The sequence below is a fragment of the Chaetomium strumarium genome (genome assembly GCF_033439665.1).
Source record: "Chaetomium strumarium strain CBS 333.67 chromosome Unknown B0T15scaffold_1, whole genome shotgun sequence".
NCBI classification, from domain to species: Eukaryota; Fungi; Ascomycota; class Sordariomycetes; order Sordariales; family Chaetomiaceae; genus Chaetomium; species Chaetomium strumarium.
This window is the reverse complement of record NW_026944429.1, coordinates 2237608-2262201: the sequence shown is the minus strand read 5'-3', so window position 1 is coordinate 2262201 and position 24594 is coordinate 2237608. Positions and strand designations below refer to the sequence as shown.

The window sequence follows — 24594 nt, the reverse complement described above, 5'->3', positions numbered from 1 at the left end:
TCGAGCTGCAGATTCCGGTTACGAGAGGTCGGATGCAGGAACGAAAAGCACTCAGTCTCAGTCTGCTGCGTTGTGTGTCTCGGCGATCGAGTTTCGTCGAGTCCAAGAGGGACAATGGGGACAATGAAGCATGAGCTGAAGATCTCGAAGCAGCAAGACGTTCTAGCGCAGACAACAAGTGGGAGGGTCCGACGAGGGTAGGAGGTTTCTAAACATATCTCGAAGGGAGGGGCTGGACTCTCACGCGAGCGGGCAGGCTCTCATGCACAACAGGCCGTGGGTGACGGTGCCGAAGGTCTTGCATATTGCAGTATACAGGGGGCACAGTCGCTGTCGGGATCTTTTCAACGGTGAAAGCCAGCCGGCTGAGCATGGCGGTGCCTTGTGTCTCGGCGTTCGTTGTGCCTCGACCATGTGAAGGACAACATCATATGTTGGTAGCCCCATTCCTCTCTTCAACCACAGCTCCCATTGATCTTTGGTGCTCTGCGCGGCCGCCATGATGGACGACTGTCACTGCTGTGTGCGGCCGCACGCCGTTTCTCCCCTCGGAACATTAGCGCCCATTGTCGTCGCAACGCGGCACTCGCACAATGCAAGAGTGCCGAACCTATTGGTCGAGGGCGGTTGGAATTCAGGGCCAGTTCTGTCGAATCGGACGGCGAGGTCGGCCGCAGGAAGCGACGGCAGGAACCGCCAAGCTGATGACGGGTGCGGAGAGAGGGGCAGAGAGACCTCGTTGGGCGGCAAGAGCAAGCGGCCCTTACCACCCTGTCACCATCGGCCATCCAACCTACCAATGATCGTCGCCCGCTCCATGGGCTCCGGCTGGGCGTCGAAACACGCCGCCAATCAGAGTGCAGATCGACGTGATAGAGCTGCCGGTCATGCAGGTGGGCGGTAAACGTCCCCACAGCAGCCGACCTCTCTCGCCTCTTCCCTTGCCGAACAGCAGCTGGGCTTATCGAGCGGGTTGATGTCCGAAGAACATTGTGAAGTCGAACCTGAGCCACCGGGAACACACACCTTCCGAAGCGTCGTACCGGGCAAAGCAAAATCTTCTCCGTCGGTTGCTGACTCAGCATGCCCGGCCGACTGCTTGTCCGAGGTTTTGCCTGCCGCGATCCCGTTCGCGTTCTCGGACAATTGCCGCCTCTATAACGACCACAAACGGCGCCGGCGACAGGGGCCGGAAGGAGTCACCCATTCTACTTCGTTCACACCCATCGAGCCTTCCGGAACGCCTCCTACATATTCGCAATAGAGAAGATGGTACATTATTAACGCTAGGATCCCGTCCTATATCGGTATATACAAGGTAGAATATTAGCGCGCGAGTTGTTCAGGGTTGTCGCCATGGATATAAGGTGCTCGCTTACATTATCGGAAACTCTCTTCTCCCTTTTTCATTATTCTTTCTACTGCTAATGTACCTCTTAGCTCTAGCTTACTATAATAATGCAATAATAGTTACGTTTCTCTAAAATAGACCGTGAAAATATTGATATACTCTTTTAAAAATATTTTAATAGAGCTATAAAGAAGGAAGATAATAAAGAGCTCTTTATTAATCTAGATATATATGATGGTAGAACTTACCGTACTATGGCATAAGTCATTACTTAGTCATATTCCCAGCTTGCAGTCTATATATATATGATTAGTCAACCTAATTGGTACTCCATCTTCTATATCTAAGTATATGCCCCATATCCTATATTTAGATTTCTTCACACCTTGCAGTCTTTGAGGATCCCTTTTCTCCTACAAGTTCAGTATTTTTATAATATAGTCAGTTGCCTACTAGAGCCTTGAGCCTAGCCTGTAATGATAGTCATTATAATACTATTTATAATACTTAATTTTATTAAACTAAGCTTGAAAAAAGGAGAGTAAAAGGTTTTAGATAGTTGATCTAGAATTATATAAAGATATTTCCTAATTTATAGGTTATATAACCTATACTCTACTTTATCTATTATACTAGGAAGATTATAAATTCAACTCCTAGCTAGGACAGTACCTATACTAACTATAATATCTAGCGCTTATAAATAAAATTATAGTAAGCTTTACTAATATAATTAGCTATTATAATAATATATATATATTCTCCTACTCTGCTATGCCTAGCTATTTATAAGGCGCGCTGGACTCTCTACTGCTATGTACAAAGGAAAAACCGTACCGTTTAGGCTGGGTGAAAACCTTCATCAAAAATAATAGGAAAGACATGGTTCCAGTGATACACGCTGCTGCAAGTAAAGAAAAAGGCCTTGGGAAGGCCTTGGGCCAACGGCTAGTAGGGTGCTAGCCCAGCTAAGCTGTGGCCACGGGTGTGGTTAGCCGAGCTCCCTAGCTTCCAGTTCCTAATCTAAGTTCTAGGCGAGCCTGTATTCCCCTAGCCGGCCCGAGTCCATTAGCCAACCCAGTACCTTCTTCAGAAGTCTTCGGTTCCGGTAGCCTAGGCCCTATAAAATAAGGCTAAGGTCCTGGTGGGTGCGTATTAGTTGCCTAGGCCAAGTTCTTGGTATAGGTGGTATAGAGCACCAAATTACGAGATGCTCCACTGTCTCTCAGGCTTCTCCGCATTCGCAATAAGGGGTAGGCTGGTTATGGGCCTTTTGTTTGAAAAGAAAGTCCTGTAGGCCTATAGCTCCTGTACGAGCCTGTACTAGTAGGGAGCTCTTAGCCTTTATAAGGCCTTGGTGTTTCCGTAAGCTCTGGTTCATAAAGAGGACTATTGGTAAGCCTTCATCAGCTAGCCTAGTTAGCTGTCTCTAGACTTGGTCTTCCATCTAGCCTCTCAGGCTCTTAATAGTGCCCAGTCATCCTGGGTCTTAGCTAATGGTGGGCCCAAGGCCTTGGCCTCGGCATTCCATTTGGCCACTATAGCCGATGCCTTTTCGGTATCTGTTGGCTTTTCTAGGCTCTAGGGCCAGCCCCGTAGCGACCAGAACCTTCGTTTAAGCTTGTTGTAGGCCCCTTGGATGATTTCCTTTGGTGGGCATCTTAGGGCCTCCGGGCCTAGCTTGGCCTATAGGGTAGGCTTGTTGAGCCGGTCTTCGAAGTTGGCCAGCCTCTTGTTAAGGTAAAGGTCTAGGGGAGGGATCCAAGTTTCCGTCTCAAGATTCCATATAGGGGTAGCCTTATAGGCCCCAGCTACGATGCGTAGGCTTCGGTTCTGGGCCTTTGCTAGGTCCCTAGCTAGGCCTTGTGGTGAGCCATTGAGTGTTGTAGGCTTGTGGAAGCTAGATGCCCCATAGGCTATTGCACTGCGAATGCACTTAGTATAGACCTCTCTGGCCTTGATTAGCCCCAAGCCCCAGGTCTTGGCTGCTATCCTTGATAGAGCAAAGTCTTAGGTTCTTAGCTTGGTAGCTATACTAGCTCCATGGGCCTTCCAAGAAAGCCTCCAGTCAAGCCAGACCCCTAGGAACCGAGCTGAAGCCGTTAGTTTGACTATAGTATAGTCATAAGGGTGGCCGGGTTTGGCTAGTTGTAGTGGTTCGGACCACTGTTTTTGGCCTTTGTTGAAGTAGATCAGCTCTGACTTGGCCCCATTAAATTCCATTCCGTAGGATCTAGCCCACTGTAGACACGTGGCTTAGGCTTGTTCCAGTTGCTGGCAGTTAATATAGGGGTCCCTTCCAAAGGCTAGGAGGTTGGTGTCATCTGCGAATCCCACTAAGCTAACCAAAGAATGCTTTTCCTTTAGTACTTTATATAGCGAGGCTATATATAGTATAAAGAGGACTGGTGATAGTAGTGATCCTTGTGGCACTCCAGCTCGAATGTTGATTTCCGGGGCAAGTTAGCCGTCGAATAGGAGTGTGGCTTTCCGGCCCGTTAGCCACGACTGTAGCCAACCTACAAGCTATGGTGTGACGAAACCACAGGCAGTCCTGCCTCTGAAAGGGTTCGCCGGTCGAAGGTATCTGCTGGTCGGACTGTAGGTCTCGGTGAAGCCAAAAGGTTCACAATAATGCAAGTCGCAATGTCTGCACAGTAATGTAGGGCTACCTTACTGCTTGTATTGCTTACTGGAGGACTCCCAGAGCCCTCCGTAACGAATGACTATATACTAGCTATTTTCCTGTGGACGCCTGCGCTCGCCGTCGTCCTCGAGCGTCCATGGTCGCTAGTGCTCGCCAGCGTCCCCGGGCGTCCATGTAGGGCGTCCTACTGCCTCATGCTTCCCGATTAGTGACCTTATCACCTGTATGGCCCTACTAGGTCGGGTTATATGGTTGGTTTGTAATACGATGCCCCTCCTCGACGTCTTTCGCCCTGAAAGACCTTGGCTGTTATTGTGTTTCCTTTTAGCACTAATTGCCCCCTTGATTTGGTTCCCTGGTAAGTTATCATTCTTCTTCCTTCACTATTGCTATAGCTGATATAGTGGCGGCTAGGCCCTATTGAAACCGTGCCTTTGAATATCGTATTGCTATAATAGCAATTGAGCGTGACGGTGAGGAGTCCGGTATACCTTATGAACGTTGTTGGAACATAAAGCCGTATAGGCGTTATATTATAGTGCCTGGTTCCAATAAGTATTCCTTTTGCGTTCGTATAGGGAAGAAGTGCAGTGGTCCTAGCGTTATGAACGCTTGTAGGTACCCTCCTTGTCTATGCTTGCTAGGCCCTTCCTAATAGAATAGTGGTAGTAAACTTATCGGCTCGCGACAAGATTGATAAAGCGATTATAGATGCTGAACATTAGCTTGCTAAGGCGTTGAGCTGTCTTTCCCGTCTTCGATAATAATACTAACACCTGGCGGAGACCGGCTTATTGTTGCTGGCTTATAGACTAAAGGGTTTAGAAAAGGACGGGCCTCCTTCCCCGGAACCGATGTCGGAGGAGCAGCAACTTATTGGTCAGGTGCAGGCCTTAGGTGCCTTTGGTATGGTTGACTAGGAGGCTACTAGTGTTATTCCTTATAGGTCTGGTGTTTCGTCAGGGCCCCTTGATTTTAACACGCTCCTATAGTCTAGGGATTCTCCTCCTGCTGTTGACGAGGTTCGAGGTAGTGCGGGTTCGTAGCCGGTGGCGGTCAGGTCTTGGTCGCGCCTGCTATACGTGTCGTGTTATGGCGTGGCTGCTTGCAGCCGCTCTTTCCTGCTTGGGGTTCTTAATCTGATTCTTGTTGCCTATTTCCCAACAAATGAAATGGCTTAGTGGTGCAGCTTGGTTATTATACCCGGGCGAATGCTCTGGGAGGTCGTGGGTTTGAATCCCATCTACGCCCCTTCTCTATATAAGTGGCTTGACCGCCGGGTCGAGCTATTCACGGGGAGAAGATTTTTGCGCTTTCTTCTTCCCTGGCCGATCTAGATTCCGTCGATGGAATTCCTTTAGTTTTTCTATATAGCTAAGGTGTTCTGCTAGCTCCTATAAGTTGTCTTCTAGTCCAAAGTCGAGCTATTTGATTAGGTACTCTAGCCTTCTATTAGCTATTTGCAAGTCCAAGATTTCCTTAATATCCTACTCTTCTTCTTTGTCCTTAGCTTCGATATCCTTTATAGCTCGTATATTCTTGGGTACTAGTTCAAGGAGCAAGATATAGAAGATGTTAGTATGTAACTTTATTATTAATAATAATAAAAGTCGGTAGTTAGATATCGAGATTTTTATATTAATCTTGAATGGTCTAATCTTCCTAAAGTCAAGTTTCTAGCTTAGCCGTTTTATTTTCAAGTTTCGAGAAACGAGGTAGACTATATCTCCTCTCTTAAGGCGAGGTCCCTCGAGCCGATATTTATTATAGTACTCCTTTATCCTAAGTCTGACAAACTCGAGTTTTTCTTTTAGTATTATATATAGTATATATATTTTCTCTGCCTTGATTTTTGCCCTAGGTACTATGATATCTGGTCCTTGGTATAAATCTGCTTTATAACCAAAGTTCGCGAAGAACGGAGTGACCTTTATTGTCTCTGTTGGCGTTATATTATATATAAGCTATACCGCTAGTAGTAGATCAACCTAGTCGTCCTATTGGAAGTTGATAAACGTTCTAAGGTATTGTTCAACGATCTGGTTAAGCCTTTCTATCTAGCCATCTGTCTATGGGTAGTATACTATTGAAAGCTTGCTCTTTATGCCCAAACGCTTTATAAGCGCTTGCTAAAACTTTAATGCGAATTTGGTGTCTCAGTCTATGATCTATTCTTCTAGCCATCTATGCACTGATATAATATGCCGATAGATTATATCTACAAGTTGTTCTGCTAACTATAATTCTTTATATAAGAAGAAGTAGCTCTATTTAGTAAGTCGGTCAACTATAGTAAGGATGCTATTATACTTTGTTCTAGTAGTCGAGTCTTTCGAAAGTGGTAGTTTGGTGATAAAGTCCATCGTCACTAAGCTCCATGGTCGTTCTGCAACTGGCAACGGCTCTAAGAGCCTATATGGTTTGTACTATACCGTCTTACTTTGGTTATAGAGGTTATACTCCTATATAGTGGTTTTGACTCTAGTCCTAAGTCCTGGGAAGTCGTAGTATTGCCGAACCTTGGCAATTATTTTGGCGATTCCTATATGTCCTCCGAGTTTTGACTCGTAGATCGTCTTGATCAGTTCTGTTTGATCCTATAGTGCGACGTAGGCCTTGCTATTATACTATAACGCTCTATCTCTCTAAGAGATACCTATCTTTTCGTCTATATTGTTCTGCTTCTAGTCTTGGAAGTCTTTTCCTAGCTGTTCTTCCCTGAAGACTATGCAATATTCTTCAAACGGTTATAGAGGTTGTATGCCGGGATCTTCGTCCTATCGTAGAAGCGTGTCGTCATCGAGATCTTCTATCGGTTAGGGAGCGTGCTATAGGGAACTGTCTGGCTGTTATTGAAGTAATAGTGGCAAGGCTTCTGGTTGGCTATTCCTGAAGTGATCTGGCCTCCTGCTCAATACATCCGCTCGTACGTTTTCCGAGCCTTTCTTATAATTGATTTTGAAGTTGAACTCTGAAAGGAATTCTATCTATCGAGTCTGTTATCTATTCAACACCTTGGTAGTGGTAAAGTACCGCAAGTTCTTATAGTCTATATAGACCTGAACCTTATAGGTTATACCGCTGAGGTAGGGTCTCTATTCTTAAAAAGCTTCGATGATGGCTAGCAACTCCTTATTATAGATTAAGTAGTTGAGTCGTAGTCCTTCGAGCTTCTTTGAAAAGAATGCAACTAGGTGTAACTTCCTATATTCGTTGTGCTGACCAAGTTGTCCTCTAATTACATAGTCTAATACATCGGTTTCGACCTCAAATGGCTTCCATAGGTCTAGCAACCGGAGCACTAGATCGGCGATAATTATACCGCGGATCTTCTAAAATACTTGCTTATACTCAGCTTCCTATCGGAACTCGATATCTTTCTTTATAAGTTCATATAATAGTCATATAAGGTCGCCAAAGTTCCTAATGAACATTCGATAGAAATTGGCGAATCCAATAAATCCTTGCACCTCTATTATTATTATTGGTCGTAGCCATTTCTTGATCGCTTTAATCTTCGCTGGCTCCATCCTAATTCTACCAGGTAAAATTTCGTATCTAAGAAATACTGTTTTCATAATATAGAATTTGCTCTTGTCCTTATTAACTAATAACTTATGCTTATAGAATATATCTAATACTGCCTTTATATGCTTCTTATATTCCTTGAATATTTTGGAGAAGATAAGGATATCATCTAGGTAATAGACTGCGAATCGGTCGAGGAATAGGCGAATCGCATGATTAATAACCGCCTGGAAGGTTGCCGGTGCATTTGTCAATCCGAAGGGCATTATAAGGTACTTATAATGGCCGTAGAGAATGCGAAATGCTATCTTCTATTCATCCCCTTCCTTAATGTAAATATAGGTATATGCTATTGGAAGGTCGAGGCGAGTAAAGTAACAGGCGCCTGCCAACTGGTCTCGAAGCTGCGAGATAAGTAGTAAAGGGTACCGGTTCTTTACTATCTCTTCGTTCAGCTGTTAGTAATCTATATATATCCGAAGCTTCCTATCCTTCTTTGGAACAAATAGGACTAGGTAGCCTACTAGTAATGTTAATAGTCTAATGTACCCTATCTTGAGATTCTCCTTAAGATATCTCCTTAACTTAGCATCTTATTTCTCGTTAGTATAATATACCTTGAAGAATTTCAGCTAGGCTCCTTCCTTGAGTTTAATTTCGTGGTCCCAAGGTCTATAGTCTGGTAGCCCCTTAAGATACTTCGCTTCGAACGCCAGGTGTCCTTGGTATTCTACTGGGATCTTACCTGTTTCTATGTTCTTCTCTGTACTTTGGTAGTACAAGAACTTATCTCTAGCTATAATGCTGGCCGCTTCCTTCTAGGTGACCTAATCCTAGAATTTGAATTTTCCAGTCTCGTCGATTGAGATGATAGTAATTTCAATGTCGTCTGTGTCTTTCTGAGCTATATAAGGGCGTCGTCGCAAGTGGCGTTGTTTCTGGCCTGGTCTTGCCGATTCTCGCTGTTCCTTCTAGTGACTACCGCCTCTTCCTAAGTCCGTAATGCTCTGCCTGGCATTGTCTATCTCTTATAGTGGATCTATAGGGGCCGCCTTCTGGGGCGATCTTCCCTGCTACGATCCATCGTCTATGCTTCCCATCTTGTTGGTCGGATACGGCCTCTATTCCCGAGGTTATAGGTGGCCACCTCCCTTCCAACTAATGTCTGGGTTGTAATCTCGATACTATAGGCGTCCTAGAATTATATCCTTCTTAGGCCCTATTTTAACAATGTCAAATACTACTCTAGTAGTTTTTCCTTCTACTATAATCTCAAGTGGTTCTATTTCCTATCGTACCTATTAGGTATCGAATAGTCCTTTAATAATATGCTATTTCTTCTTGACCCTCTATGGGATCCTAAGTCAATTAATAAGTGTTGGCGAGATAAGGTCGACTTGAGATCCTCTATCTACTAATGCCAATGTTTGGAATCCTTTCTAGTATACTATAACCTAGATTCTATTATCGGGTTTGTCGTTCTGAATCATAGCAGCTTCCTTTTCGTTCGCTAGGAGGTTATAGATCCTTTTTCTTGCATGGTTCTTCCTATACCTGCGGATCTATCGTCGTTATGATGGATTTAGTGGTTTCTAGGCCCCTTGGAGGGCCCTGAGCTGTTTCCCAACTCCGTTCTGGCGTCTGGATAGGTGTCCCTATCCTCCTATACCTCTTGGTCTCCATCCTATAGTCCAAGTCTCGGGAGTTCATTGAATAGTTGTCGAATTTCGTTGGCTCTTTTTTCTTCCTGTTGCCATTCGCAAGGCGTCATCTATCTTTGTATATATATCTTATGTTTATAATGTTCTTAGAGCTTTGCTTATATGTAGATTAAGCAATCCTGGCTCTTGTACTATCGAGTGCTATTAGGCCACCGCTGGCAGCCTTCTGGCTAGGTTCTTCGTGGTGTTACCCTAATTCTATTATATACATTAGTCCTCTCGACCTTCTATAGGAACTAGTCGGTGCTGGTCCCTATATTCTAAACCTATAGGACTAGTCGAGGTTCTTTGTTTCGGTCGGTAGGCCTATCAGGCTAAAAGTCGTTATTAAATTTTGATCGGAAATGGTATTGGCATTTGTATATGATATACTAGAACTATAGGATGTAGACGTGGTTATATCGCTGGGGTTAGAGTCGAAGTACGTCTTGTTTATAAGGTTTATAGCGTGGGCTAAATCCAATCTAAATATATACCGTATTACTATCTCTAATGCCGTTATATAGCTTCTTATTCCAAAAAGCGTCCTAATCTTATAGTTCCTATCCCTTAAGTCTTTGCTAGTTCTAGGCCTTCTAGTATTCAGCCTTAGGGTTCTTAATTCTACTATTTCTCCTATCCTAGCCTAGGTCCTATGCCGGTCCATCCTATAAGTTTAAGTACTGCTCTTCCTAGACCCTGACTAACTTGGCCTTGACAAATTCTAGCTGGCTTATAGCCTGGGCCTTTTCTTCTGCGAGTCTTCGGGTAACCGTTCGAAGCTTAGCTTAGTCCTCCTCAGCTTCCTAGAGGCGCTAGGCGAGAAAGATAGGGTTCGGGCCAACGGGTTCGTTGTCCGATTATTATATTCTCTATTAACCTTCTTTGTTCTAGGTCAACTGGAATCTCTAATCTTCTATAAGTTATAATACCGTAGCAATGGCGATGTTATAGCCTATAATAGGCTCTTTAAATATGATGTAGGGGCTATAGCTTCCTGACTAAGAGAAGTTATTAACACTTCCTTTGGCTATACCCTGGTCGACTACGTTGTCGAAATCATCCTCGGTATAGCTTGCCGTAGCTACTTCAACCATGCGGGTTGATTTATCGATCGTGGCGTTTTCCTTACCGGGCACCTGCTTCCAATTCTTCTTGCTATAGCACTCCCGTTTAAAATGCCCTTTCTTGCTATAGTTGAAATAGGTAGCTTGGGACTTGTCCTTCCATCCCTTTTCTTTATACTAGGTGGCGTCCATATCTATTAGACCAGCATAGGTACTATACGACGTGCTAGGGTATTATCGCTTTTTCTTGTTATTGGCCTTGACGAATATAGGCTACGTTCCGCGTCCTTTACGTTATTAGCGCCTGGTATAAATCCGATCGTCGATACAGATAGCTATAATAATATATTCGTCAAGCATATCGGGTTGGTCCTTTTAATATAGTTTATCCTTAACTTCTTCCTTCAAGCTATCGTAGAACAACTATATAAGACCTTTATCATTGATCTTACACCAAAGTAAATCCTGGTAGAACTATATAGTATAGGTAGCCGCCGACTTTGTCTGCCTTAGATATATGAGTCGCTCCTATATATAGAGCTTTTCATTATAGTCTCCGAACACCTTCTGGATTTCCTGCTCAAATTTATCATACGATTTGAAAATTTCAATAGTGAAGTCGTCCTAGGCGTCTGTACTATTGGTTAGCCAATCTTTAAGGGTGGGTTTAAACTATCAGAGTACCTTCCCCTCGAGTTGCAAGGAGATAAATATAACTTTGGTAGATTTATCTATAAATTTGTCCGGGTAATACTTAAGGTAGGCCCTTATAGATATAAGGAATCTAGTAAGTCCTTCTTTGTCGCCTCCGTACTTAGGGGGTGCTTCGAGTTTGGCCTTGTCCTTAGGCTTGCCGTTATAGGCCTCGTTGACGAGTTGCTACATATTGCCATTCTCGGCCTCGAGCTGGGCGATCTTATCGTTGAGAGCCTTAAGGAGCTAGGTGTTATCTTTCTGGGCCTTAAGCTAGGTGATCCTTATATTGAGGGCTTCGATGACCTGCTGCATCTACTATATGGTTGTGGTCTGGCCCTGGGAGCCTAGGGTGCTAGGTGTCTAAGGCGCTATGATGATCGATGTTACCTTCGATCTAAACTATGATAGAGTTAAAGGGAGTAAGCAACGTATGACGAAACTATAGGTAGTCCTGCCTTTAAAAGGGTTCGCCGGTCGAAGGTATCTGCTGGTTGGACTATAGGTCTCGGTAAAGCCAAAAGGTTCATAACAATGCAAGTCGTAATGTCTATATAGTAATATAGGGCTACCTTACTGCTTATATTGCTCACTGGAGGACTCCTAGAGCCCTCCGTAACGAATGACTATATACTAGCTATTTTCCTATGGACGCCCGCGCTCGCCGTCGTCCATCAGCATCCATGTGGGGCGTCCTACTGCCTCGTGCTTCCCGATTGGTGACCTCATCACCTGCATGGCCCCACCAGGTCGGGTTATATGGTTGGTTCGTAACATATGGTGGGAGCTCAAGGTCCCGAACCGTAGCTAGTAACTGGGTATGATTTACCCAGTCGAAGGCGCCTGTTAGATCTAGCTGCAATAGGGAGGCCGTAGCACATTGTTTCCAGGCCTCTTGGATCTGGGCCACCACAAGCCGTATAGCTAGGTCTGTTGACCTATGTTCCCAGTTTCCCATCTGTTCATTGGGTAATAGGCCGTAGGCTTCGGCTGCCTCTGTGATTCTTTTGGTAACCACTGTTTCCACTACCTTGCCAATAGTAGGAAGAAGGGAAATAGACCTATAGCCTCTGGGGGTAAGATAGTCGGCTAGGGTTTTACCAGGCTTTGGGAGCACTATAACTATAGCCTCCTTTAGCCTAGCTGGCACCCATTGTAGTTTGAAGCATCTCTGGGCGAGTAATGCGAGGATCTTGTATAACGGCCTACCACAGGCCTTCAATAGACCTATAGGGAGGTAGTCATTGCCCGGCGCCTTCCAGGGAGCAGCCTGGGCAATGGCACTTTCTATGTCCCTAGCACTAACCACCTGGCTTATTGTGATCTTTGGTTCCCATGGCTGGGAAAAGGTGAGATCTCGGATGTTGGAGAGGTCGGCCAGCGGGCTTGGAAAGAAACGATCGGCTAGGGTCTGGGCCTTCTGAGTATGGGTGGTATAGCTGTCGATGGCCGAGAGCCTAGGGGGGCTAGTAGGCTAGAAGCTCTTGCAACGGGCCCACCGTTCTAGGCTCCAAAGGAGTGATTTATTATGACTAGCTTTCTGTAGGGTAGATCTCCAGGTCCTTATTCTAGCCTATTGTATAGCCTTTGAAAGGTCCCAGAGTCTCTAGTTTAGCTGGGCCTTATTGTAAGCCGTAGGTACGGCTTAGCCGTAGGTACGGCTTTAGCTGTGCGTTCGGCCTTCCGGGCCCCTTGGGCCTTTTGTTGTACCTCGTTCGTCTACTAGAGAGCTTGAAATCTGTTGTTGAGCTTCTTTTGGGGAGTGCTAGCATTGGCAATCCTTGTAAGTTCCTTGACAAGCCAGTCGAATGCCTTGTCTAGGCCTTCTATTGACTGGGTACGGCTCTGTAGGCCTTGCGGGCCAGGGTTATCAAGCTTGCAGAGGCCTGGTAAGAGGGCTGCTTCGGCCTTTACCCTCTTTTTATCTATCTTTTTCCAGGACCAACCAGGGGGGGGTGGGGCCATAGGGGGGTGTTTGAGGTGGACCTCCACTACTTGGGGGTAGTGGTCAGAATCTCCCCTTTCTTTGATACCATAGTAGGAGCAGGCAAGGTCTGTAGAGGCCTAGATTAGGTCAATGGTTGATGGGCGTCCTCGTTGCCTACCTTGTAGTTCCCTGGTTATAGTACCCTTTGGGGTTACTAGCCTAAGGTCCTAAGAGGTGGCTAACTGGAGCAGGTTATTAGCTTCATTGTCGTAGCGTTCATAGTAGTCCCAGGCTGGGTGTTGAAGGTTAAAGTCCCCCGTAAGTATTACTTGGCTGGAAGGTCGGGGGTATTGTTGTAAAAGAGTGGCTGGTATTGTCTTGATTGCTGGGGGGTTATAGACCGACTAGACCTCAACCCTCTGGCTATCTTCGTAGCCTGCAAATCGAACCCAGCACCAATGTTCGGCTGCCTCGTAGTCCCACTGGCTAAGGTCAATCGTCTTTTAAACCAGTATAGCTGCCCGGCCACTAGGTTGATGGACTAGGTGGTACTGGCTGCGTCGGGGGCAGTAGGTAGGCTTGGTTTGGTGGTTGATCCATGGGTCCTATATGGCTAGAACGTCGAACTTAGCCTTCTCCACTAAGATTTCTAGTGGTTGTTTGATGCCTCCGGTATTTCATTGTAGTATGGTAACTACCATGTAGTACTAGAGGGTTGGCTAGCTAGGTGATCGGTTGGTTGGCTGGCTAGGTGGTCGGTTGGCTGGCTAGTTGGGTTGTTTTGGTTTATAGCCTAGTCTTTAACCTGGCTTATAGCTTGGCTGGTAGGTTAGGAGATGGATAGTCAGAGCTGCTTAGGGTCTTGTTGAGCCTTTATTGGCCTACCCCGTGGTCGCTTTCTAGAAGAGCCTGCATCTTGATCATCGTGGCTTAGAGAGAGAGAGGCAGGAATAGAGGTTGTAGTTGCAGTTGTAGGGTAGGTTGTTCGGGTAAAGTCGAGGTCGAAGGTTAGTTGTTGTGGCTTGGAAATAGTCGATTCGAAGGTTCTAGGCCTATATTAGTAGGCCTCCTTAGCTATAGCCCATATCCGGAGCCGTTCTGGGCACTGCTTGTCCCTAGCCGAGTGGCGACCCCCGCAGGCTGGGCATCTAAACTGGCCTGTAGTATAGGTAGGGCATTGCTCTTCGCCTTCCTTACCACTAGGCTCATGGGTTCCAGTACTACAACGGGGGCAGAGGGGGTCCTTCCTACAGTAGCAGGCTATATGGCCCCACTTCTAGCACTTAAAGCACTGCGCTGGCTGTAGCGGAGCCCAGTATGGCTCGCAGTTAAAGAGCTGGGCCCGGTATAGGACCTCTAGGTCGCAAGCCTTTTTAGCCTCCTCCTGGCTAGTGAAGACTATAACCACAGGGACTCTGGTGAAGTCTGGGTTATGGGGGTATTGGAAGATGATCTTTTCCACGGCCCGTAGCCTGGCCTCTTCTTGAAAACTGGCCTCTGTAGCCCCCTAGAGGTCAGCTTTCCTTAGGCCCTTAACTACCACTCTGTAGGTCCGTCGAGCTTCCTTTGCCTGGCTTCCAAAGGCCTATTGAATCCAGTCGTAGTTGGTAGAGTGCCATTGCTTGGTATCCGGGTTGTTGAAGGTGACTACTATGTCTCCGCTGGGCAGTTTCCGAGCTGCAATAGCCCCTTGTCAGCTAGAGGCCCCGTTGACGGCTTGGATAATTTCTAGGGGGGTCCTCTTAGCTAGATCAGGTGATAGATGGCCCCCCCGAACAAGGATCTCGCAGTTCTGCTTGGCTGGGATAACCTTGGCTAGCTGGGCTATAGTGTCTTGTAGTGGTTTTCGGACTATATCAGCCTAGGTCCGGGTAGCTTGGGCCTGTCCTGGTTTGGTTTCCCTTAGTGCCGCTCGCACTTCTTCCGCTACTACCTTCCATAGGGTAGGTAGGTTCAACGCCGTAGCTGTAGCTGCAGCCTTGGCCTGGGAGGGAGGTATGGCAGCTTGTTGGTAGGCTTATTAGTAGGCTTGTTGAATCTCCGTTGTAAGTGCCCGAGCCTTGCCCTTATCTTTAGAGACTAGGGCAAGTAGGTCATTAACAAGCCTAGTGATATGCTCGTATGTATATAGGTGGCTGGTAGACTTGGTCGTTTTGGCCGGTTTGGGTATAGTGGCTAGAGTCCTCTGGCTTATATGTTGGCTTGTATATAGCCCTAGTTGGCTACTATTGCCCTAAGGGGGAGGGGAGAGGTTTTCTCCCATCTTAATATCGGATGCCGAATCTAGAACGTCGTTCATTTTCAGCTCCTTCTGGTAGGATAGGGCCTGTAGGGGCCTGTAGCGTAGGTTGCATAGGGAGTATAGGGGATCGTTAGTAGGGTGGGCCGTTCGGGAATAGCTGGGTCCGGTAGGGTAGGTGGCCCGGGAATAACCAGTTGGCCTATACGCAGGGAAAAATTTGGCTGATGGTCGGGTATCTGCAATACAATGCCTGCTTCAACGGCCTGTTGCAGCCGCGCGAGGACGGCCGCGCGGGTGCAACTAGTACCGTTAGATAGAGCTCGTCGAGGCAGTTAGAATGACGTATATTTCGAAGGGTTTACCGCTCTTGCAGGCAAGCAGCGATCAAGTGGAAAAGAAAGAAGTCTTTTATTTGTCGCTATAATAGGTTTAGTAGTTTTCAGGCCCCTCGAAGAGCCTTGAGCCGTTTCCCAACTCTGTCTGAGCATCTAGATAGGCGTCCCTATCCTCCTATGCCTCCTGGTCACCGTCCTACGGTCTAAGTCTCGGGAGTTCATTAAACAATTGTCGAATTTCGTTGGCTCTTTTTTCTTCCTATCGTCGTTCGTGCGGCATCATCTATCTTTATATACGTATCTCGCGTTTATAGTGTTCTTAGAGCTTCGCTTATATATAGATTAAATAGTCCTTGCTCCTATACTATTGAGTGCTATTAGGCCACTGCTAGCAGTCTTCCGGCTAAATTCTATACGGCGTTAACGTAGGTGTATAGCGAAAGTTATATACATGCGAAAGTTACACTAAACCATACCAACGCGACATCTCACTTCTACACCTACTTCCTCTACAACCTAACATGCCTTAGAAAAACGACGAAAGCCAAGTTATCTTAGCCCTCCAGGCTCTAGAGAATGATCCGAAATTAAGTCTTAGAGCTGCAGCTCGGATCTTTTCTGTGGACCCAATGAAGCTTAGCCGCCATCGGCACGGTCAGCAGTCACGATACGATATTCCAGCCAACTCGCGGAAATTGACCGATTTAGAGGAGGCTGTCATTGTTCAATATATCCTTGACCTAGATTCTAAAGGATTTCCTCCCCGCTTATCTAGTATAGAAGATATAGCTGATTGGCTGCTTGCCGAACGCAACGTGGGATGTGTCGGAACGCGTTGGGCTTTAACCTTCGTCAAACGGTACCTAGAGCTTACTATGCGTTTCAATTGGAAATACGACTACTAGAGGGCCTAATGCGAAGATCCAGAGATTATTCGCGGTTGGTTTGCGCTTATATAGAATATAATCGCGAAGTACGGCATCTAGGAGGCCGACATCTATAACTTCGATAAGACTGGGTTTCAGATGGGTATTATTTTAACGGCAATAGTTGTTACAAGCTCCGAATAGCGTGGTAGGGTAAAGTCGAAGCAGCCTAGTAATCGCGAGTGGGCAACGGTAATCTAGGGCGTCAATACGACTGGCTAGGCGATCCCGCCGTTTATTATCGTCAAGGGCAAATATTACCTCTCCTCTTAGTACGAGAATAGCCTATTGCCGAAGGACTAGGTTATTACAACATCCGAAAACGGTTGGACAACCAACGAGAGAGGCCTAGAATGGATTTAGTATTTCGACAAGTATACTAAAGCTCAAATAGCTAGGGTTTATCGCCTCCTAGTCCTTAATAGCTATAATAGCCACTACTCGACCGACTTCGAGCTCTATTGCAAGGAGAATAATATTATTACCCTCTATATACCTCCCTATTTATCTTATATTCTTTAGCCGCTTGATATTGGGTATTTCAGCCTATTTAAGACGGCATACGGCAAACAGATCGAGGGGATAATATAGGCAAGTATAACCTATATCACTAAGGAGGACTTCTTTCCTATATTCTATACCGCTTTCTAAGCCGCTATAACTCCTAAAAACATTCAAGGAGGTTTTCGAGGTGCTAGAATTGCTCCTTTTAATCCCGAGAAAGTGATCTTATAGCTCGATATCCGTCTAAAGACGCCAACGCCCTTAAACTCGCCGCCTAGTAGTGCCTACACCTAGGTTTCTAAGACCCCGAACAACCTAATCGAAGCCTTCTCGCAGTCTACCCTTATCAAGAATCGAATTGCCCGGTATCAAAATAGCTCTCTAACTGAGATTTTAAGGGCGGTTGATATATTTGCTAAAGGGACGTCCAAGGTTATATATCAGTTGGCATTATTAAGGGCAGAGAACTAGAGCCTCCGAGCAGTAAATAAGGCACTAAGCAAGCGCCGAAGGGTCAAAAAACAACGGCTCCGACAAGGAGGATCACTTTCTATACAGGATGCATAGGATCTGCAGGGCCAGAGAGACGTTGAGGTATAGATTAAGGAGGAAACGCAGGCGGGTAGTAGTCGGAAGCCGAGGGTTGAGACACGCGCGCGGTATTGTAGCAACTGCGGCGAGCCTGGCCACAATACGCGTACCTGTCAGATAGTTGTTGAAACATCCGAGGAAGACGATTCCGAGTAGTTTCGTTCGTTTTGAGCTGGTTGGGTGGAATTAATATAGATAAAGTTAAGGGGGTATGGTTTAGTGTAACTTTCGCATGCATGTAACTTTCGCTATACACTTATGTTATCCTAATTCTATCGTATATATTGGTCCTCTCGACCTTCTATAGGAACTAGTCGGCGCCGGTCCCTATATTGTCATGAATTAACCTGCAGCGGCCGGTGGGGCCGACCTGCATGGTCTGCGGGCGACGCCTACGTCCAATCGTTCCGGTCCAGGAACGGACCAATCAGAAGAGGATCACACTTGGCATAGGGAAGGCTTGGTGATCCAGGTATAAGGCTTACAAGGGATCACTAGTGATCTAAGGTAATCCAGTATAAGGGATCACCAGAGGGAGGCCGTGATCTATAAGAAGAGCCGTAGTATATAGGATAGCTAGACACTTATTCTAGAGGACTCTGGGAGTTCTCCAGTAAGCAATTACAAGTAGTAAGGTAGCCCTATATTACTATGCAGACATTGCGACTTGCATTATTATAAACCCTTTGGCTTTACCGAGACCTATAATCCGACCAGCAGATATCTTCGACCGGCGAACCCTTTCAAAGGCAGGACTACCTACGGTTTCGTCATACGTTACTTACTCCCTTTGACTCTATCACGGTTTAGATCGAAGGTACTACCGACTATTATAACGCCCTAGATACCTAGCACCCTAGAATCCCAAAGCCAGGCTATAACTATACGACAGATATAGCAGGCTCTCGAGACTCTCAACGCTAAAATCGCCCAGCTTGAGGCCGAAAACGGCCATATACAATAGCTTATTAACGAGGCCTACAACGGCAAGCCCAAGGACAAAGCCAAACTCGAAGCACCCCCTAAGTATAGAGGTAATAAAGAAGGACTTGCTGGATTCCTTATATCTATAAGGGCCTATCTCAAGTACTACCCGGACAAGTTTGCGGACGAATCCGCCAAAGTTATATTTATCTCCTTATAGCTCGAGGGGAAGGTACTTCGATGGTTTGAACCCACCCTTAAGGATTGGCTAACCAATAGTACGGACGCTCAGGACGATTTTACCATTGAAATTTTCAAATTATACGACAAATTTAAATAGGAAATCTAGAAGATGTTCGGAGACTATAATAAAAAGCTCTATACGTAGGAGTAACTCGTACGCCTAAGGTAGATAAAGTTAGCGGCTATCTATACTATATAGTTCCACCAGGATTCACTTCGGTGCAAGATCAATAACGAAGGTCTTATATAGTTGTTCTACGATAGCTTGAAAGAAGAAGTCAAGGATGAACTATATTAAAAGGACCGACCTAATACGCTTGACGAATATATCACTATAGCTATCCGCATTGATAACCGGATTTATGCCAGGCACTAGTAGCGCAAGGGACGTAGAACATAGCCTATATTCGTTAAGGCAAACGACAAAAAGAAGCGATAGTACCCTAGCATATCGTATAGCACCTATACTGGTCCAATGGACGTAGACACTATCTAGTATAAGGATAAAGGACGGAAGGACAAGTCCCAGGCCACCTGTTTCAATTATAGCAAGAAAGGGCACTTTAAACGGGAGTGCCATAGCAAGAAGAACTAGAAGCAGGTGCCCGGCAAGGAAAATACCACGATCGATAAGTTAACCCGCGTAGTTGAAGTAGCTGCGGCAAGCTATACCAAGGATGACTTTAACAATATAATTGACCGAGGTATAGCTAAAGGAAGCATTGATAACTCCTCTCGGTCAGGAAGCAATAGCCCCTACGTCACGTTCGAAGAACCTATTATAGGCTACGATATTGCCGCCGCCATAGCATTATAACTTGTAGAAGGTTAGGGATTCTAGTTGACCTAGAATGAAGAAGGTCAATAGAGGATATAACAATCGGACAACGAACCTATTGGCCCAAACCCTATCTTTCTCGCCTAGCGCCTCTAGGAGGCTGAGGAGGAACAGGCCGAGCTTCGAACGGTTACCCAAAGACTCATAGAAGAAAAGGCTTAGGCCATGAGCCAACTAGAATTCGTCAAGGCCAAGTTGGTCAGGGTCTAGGAAGAATATTACTCGAACTTATAGGATAGACTAGTATAGGACCTAGACCAGGATAGGAGAAATAGTAGAATTAAGAACCCTAAGGCTGAATACTAGAAGGCCTAGAACCAGCAAAGACTTAAGGGGCAGGAACTATAAGATTAGGACACTTTTTGGAATAAGAAGCCGTATAACAGCGTCAGGGATAGCAACGCGGTATATATCTGGATTAGATTCGGCCCGCGCTACGAACCCTACGAACAAGACATACTTCGACTCTAACCCTAGCGATACGACTACGTCTACGTCCTATAGTTCTAGTATATCGCGTACAAATGCCGATACCATTTTCGATCAAAATTCGACAACGACTTTTGGCCCGATAGGCCTACCGACCGAAACGGAGAACCTCGACTAGTCCCGTAGGTTTAGGACGCAGGGACCGGCACCGACTAGTTCCTATAGAAGGTCGAGAAGACCAACGTATATAATAGAATCAGGGTGACACTACGAAGAACCCAGCCAAAAGACTGCCAGCAGTAGCCTAATAGCACTCGATAGTATCAGAGCCAAGATTGCTTAATCTATATATAAGCAAAGCTCCAAGAATATCACAAGCAAAAGATATATATACGAAGGTAGATGATGCCTTGCGAACGGCGATAGGAAGAAAGAAGAGCCAACGAAGTTTGCCAATTGTTTAATGAACTCCTAAGACTTAGACTACAGGACGGTAACCAAGAGGCACAGGAAGATAGGGACGCCTATCTAGATGCCCAGACGGAGTTAGGAAACGGCTTAGGGCCCTCCGAGGGGCCCAAAAACCACTAAACCTATTATAATAACAACAGATCTGCAGGTGCAGGAAGAACCACGTAAGGAAAAGGATCTATAATCTCCTAGCGGGCGAAAAGAAAGCCGCTGCGATTCAGAACGACAAGCCCAATAATAGAATCTAGGTTATAGTATACTGGAAAGGATTCCAAACATTGGCACTAGTAGATAGAGGGTCTTAGGTCGACCTTATCTTGCCAGCATTTGTCAATCGACTTAGGATCCTATAGAGGATTAAGAAGAAATAATATATCGTTAAAGGACTATTCGACACCTAATAGGTATAATAAGAAATAGAACCACTTGAGATCATAGTGGAAGGGAAAACCACTAGAGTAGTATTTGACATTGTTAAAATAGGGCCTAAGAAGGATATAATTCTAGGACGCCTATAGCATCGAGACTATAACCTAGACATTAGTTGGAAGGGAGATAGCCACCTACGACCTCGGGAATAGAGGCTATATCCGACCAACGAGATAGAAAGCACAGACGATAGATCGCAGTAGGGAAGATCGCCCTAGAAGGTAGCCCCTATAGATCTACCGCAAGAGATAGACAGTGCCAGGTAGCATACTACGGACTTAGGAAAAGGCAGCAGTCACTAGGAAGAACAGCGAGAATCGGCAAGACTAGGCCAGAGACGACGCCACTTGCGACAATGCCCTCGCACGGCTTAGAGAGATACAGACGACATTGAAATCGCTATTATCTTAATCGATAAGACCGGAGAATTCGAATTCTAGGATTAGGTCACCTAAAGGGAAGCAGCCAGCATCGCGGCCGGAGATAAGTTCTCGTACTACCGGAGTACAGAGAAGAATATAGAAACGGGTAAGATCCTAACAGAATACTAAGGACACCCGGCGTTCGAAGCGAAGCATCTTAAGGGGCTACTAGGCCATAGACCTTGGGATTATAAAATCAAACTCAAGGAAGGAGCCCAGTTGAAGTTCTTCAAGGTGTACTATACCAATAAAAAGCAAGATGCTAAGTTGAGGAGATATCTTAAGGAGAATCTCAAGATAGGGTATATTAGACTATCGACATCACTAGCGGGCTACCTAGTCCTATTCGTTCTAAAGAAGGATAGGAAGCTTTGGATGTACATGGACTACCAATAGCTGAACAAAGAGACAGTAAAGAACCAGTACCCCTTGCCACTTATCTCGCGGCTTCGAGACCAGTTGGCAGGCGCCCGTTACTTTACTCGCCTTGACCTTCCAATAGCATATGCCTATATTCGCATCAAGGAAGGGGACAAATGGAAGATAGCGTTTCGCATTCCCTATGGCCATTATAAGTACCTTATAATGCCCTTTGGATTAATGAATGCACTGGCAACCTTCTAGGCGGTCGTTAATTATACGATTCGCCTATTCCTCGACCGATTCGCAGTCTATTACCTAGATAATATCCTTATCTTCTCTAAAATACTCGAAGAATATAAGAAGTATATAAGGGCAGTGCTAGATATACTCCATAAGTATAAGTTGTTAGTCAATAAGGATAAGAGCGAATTCTACATTACGAAAACAGTATTCCTTGGATACGAAATCTCGCCTGGTAGAATCAGGATGGAGCCAACAAAGATTAAAGTAATCAAAATATGGCTACGACCAATAACAACGACGGAAGTACGAGGATTTATTGGATTCGCCAATTTCTACCGAATATTCATCAGGAACTTTGGCGACCTTGCATGACTATTATACGAACTTACGAAGAAAGACATCGAGTTCCAGTAGGAAGCCGAGCATAAACGAGCGTTTTAGAAGATCTGCAATGCAATTATCGCCGATCTAGTGCTCTAGTTGCCAGACCTACGGAAGCCATTTGAGGTCGAAACCGATGTATTAGACTATATAATCGGAGGACAACTTGGTTAGCACAATAAATATAGGAAGTTATACCCAGTTGCCTTCTTTTCAAAGAAGCTTAAAGGACTATGACTTAACTACCTAATCTACAATAAGGAGCTGCTAGCCATCATCGAGGCCTTTTAAGAATAGAGACCATACCTTAGCAGTACAACCTACAAAGTCCAGGTCTATATAGACTATAAAAACTTGCGGTACTTCACCACTACCAAGGTATTAAACAGACGATAGACTCGATAGGCAGAATTCCTTTCAGAGTTCAACTTCAAAATCAATTATAAGAAAGGCTTAGAAAACGCATAGGCAGATACATTGAGCAGGAGGCCAGATTACTTCAGGAACAGCCAACCAGAAGCCTCGCCACCGTTACTTCAACAATAGCTAGACGGTTCCTTACAGTACGTTCCCTAACCGATAGAAGATCTCGATAACGATACGCTTCTATAATAGGACGAAGATCCTAGTATACAACCTCTGTAACCGTTTGAAGAATGCTGCGTAGTCTTTAGGGAAGAACGGCTAGGAAAAGACTTCCAAGACCGGAAGCAGAACGATACAGACGAAAAGGCAGGTATCTCTTGGAGAGATAGAGCGTTATAGTATAACGGCAAGGCCTACGTCGCACTATAGGATCAAACGGAATTAATCAGGACAATCCACGAGTCGAAACTCAGAGGACATATAGGAATCGCTAAAACAGTCGCCAAGGTTCGGCAACACTATAACTTCCCAGGACTTAGAACCAGAGTCAAGAACATTGTATAGGAATACAACCTCTGCAACCGAAGCAAGTCGGTACGACATAAACCGTATAGGCTCTTAGAGCCATTACCAGTTATAGAACGACTATGGAGTTCGGTAACAATAGACTTTATCACCAAACTACTACTCTCAAAGGACTCAACTACCGGAACAAAGTACAATAGCATCCTTACTATAGTTGACCGACTCACTAAGTGGAGCTACTTCTTCCCGTATAAAGAATTATGGTCAGCAGAGCAACTTACGGATACGATCTACCGGTATATCACATTAGTATATAGATAGCTAGAGGAATGGATTATAGACCGAGATACCAAGTTCACATTAAAGTTTTGGCAAGCACTTATAAAGCGTTTGGGTATAAAGAGCAAGCTTTCAACGGCATACTACCCATAGACAGATAGCCAGACCGAAAGGCTTAACCAGATCGTCGAACAATATCTTAGAACGTTCGTCAACTTCTAACAAGATAACTAGGTTGATCTATTACCAGTAGTATAGCTTATATATAATACCATGCTAATAGAGACAACAAAGGTTACTCCGTTCTTCGCAAACTTTGGTTATAAAGCGGATTTATACCAGGGACTAGATATCATAGTACCTAGGGCAAAAGTCAAGGCAGAAAAAATATATACGTTATATATAATACTAAAGGAAGAACTCGAGTTCGTTAGGCTTAGGATAAAGGAGTACTACGACAAACATCAGCTCGAGGGACCTCGCCTTAGAAGAGGAGACATAATCTATTTCATCTCCCGGAATCTAAAAACAAAACAACTAAGCCAGAAGCTCGACTTTAGGAAGATTAGACCATTCAAAATCGACATAAGAATTTCGACATCTAACTACCGACTTTCATTACTATTAACAATAAAGTTATATACTAACGTCTTCTATATCTCGCTCCTCGAACTAGCACCTAAGAACATATAGATTACAAAAGATATCGAAGTAGAGGACAAAGAAGAAGAATAGGACGTTAAGGAAATCTTAGACTTGCAAATAGCCAATAGAAGGCTAGAGTACCTAATCAAATAGCTTGACTTTGGACTAGAAGACAACTTATAGGAGCCAGCAGAACACCTTAGCTATATAGAAAAACTAAAGGAATTCCATCGACGGAATCCAGATTAGCCAAGGAAGAAGAAAGCGCAAAAATCTTCTCCCTATAAATAGCTCAACCTGGCGGTCAAGCCACTTATATAGAGAAGGGGCACAGGTAGGATTCGAACCTACAACCTCCTAGAGCATTCGCCCGGGTATAATAACCAAGCTGCACTACTAAGCTATTTCATTTATTGGGAAACAGGCAATAAGAATCAGATTGAGAACCCTAGGCAGGAAAGAGCGGCTGTAGGCAGCCACACTATAACTCAATACATATAGCAGGCGCGACCAAGACCTGACCAC

The 24594-nt window shown here is 45.1% G+C and overlaps 1 protein-coding gene and 1 pseudogene across 2 annotated transcripts; one reads left to right on the top strand and one right to left on the bottom strand.

The window, feature by feature from the left end:
* Positions 1 to 428: 428 nt before the first annotated feature.
* On the bottom strand, positions 429 to 1669 carry B0T15DRAFT_517156 (uncharacterized protein). The gene has a single exon (XM_062868300.1). The coding sequence runs from the start codon at positions 1083 to 1085 to the stop codon at positions 456 to 458; it is 630 nt and encodes a 209-aa protein (XP_062725801.1). The 5' UTR covers positions 1086 to 1669; the 3' UTR covers positions 429 to 455.
* Positions 1670 to 5172: 3503 nt separating this feature from the next.
* On the top strand, positions 5173 to 5249 carry B0T15DRAFT_t26 (annotated as a pseudogene). The gene has a single exon. The product of its transcript is annotated as a tRNA-OTHER (tRNA).
* The last annotated feature ends 19345 nt before the right edge of the window (positions 5250 to 24594 follow it).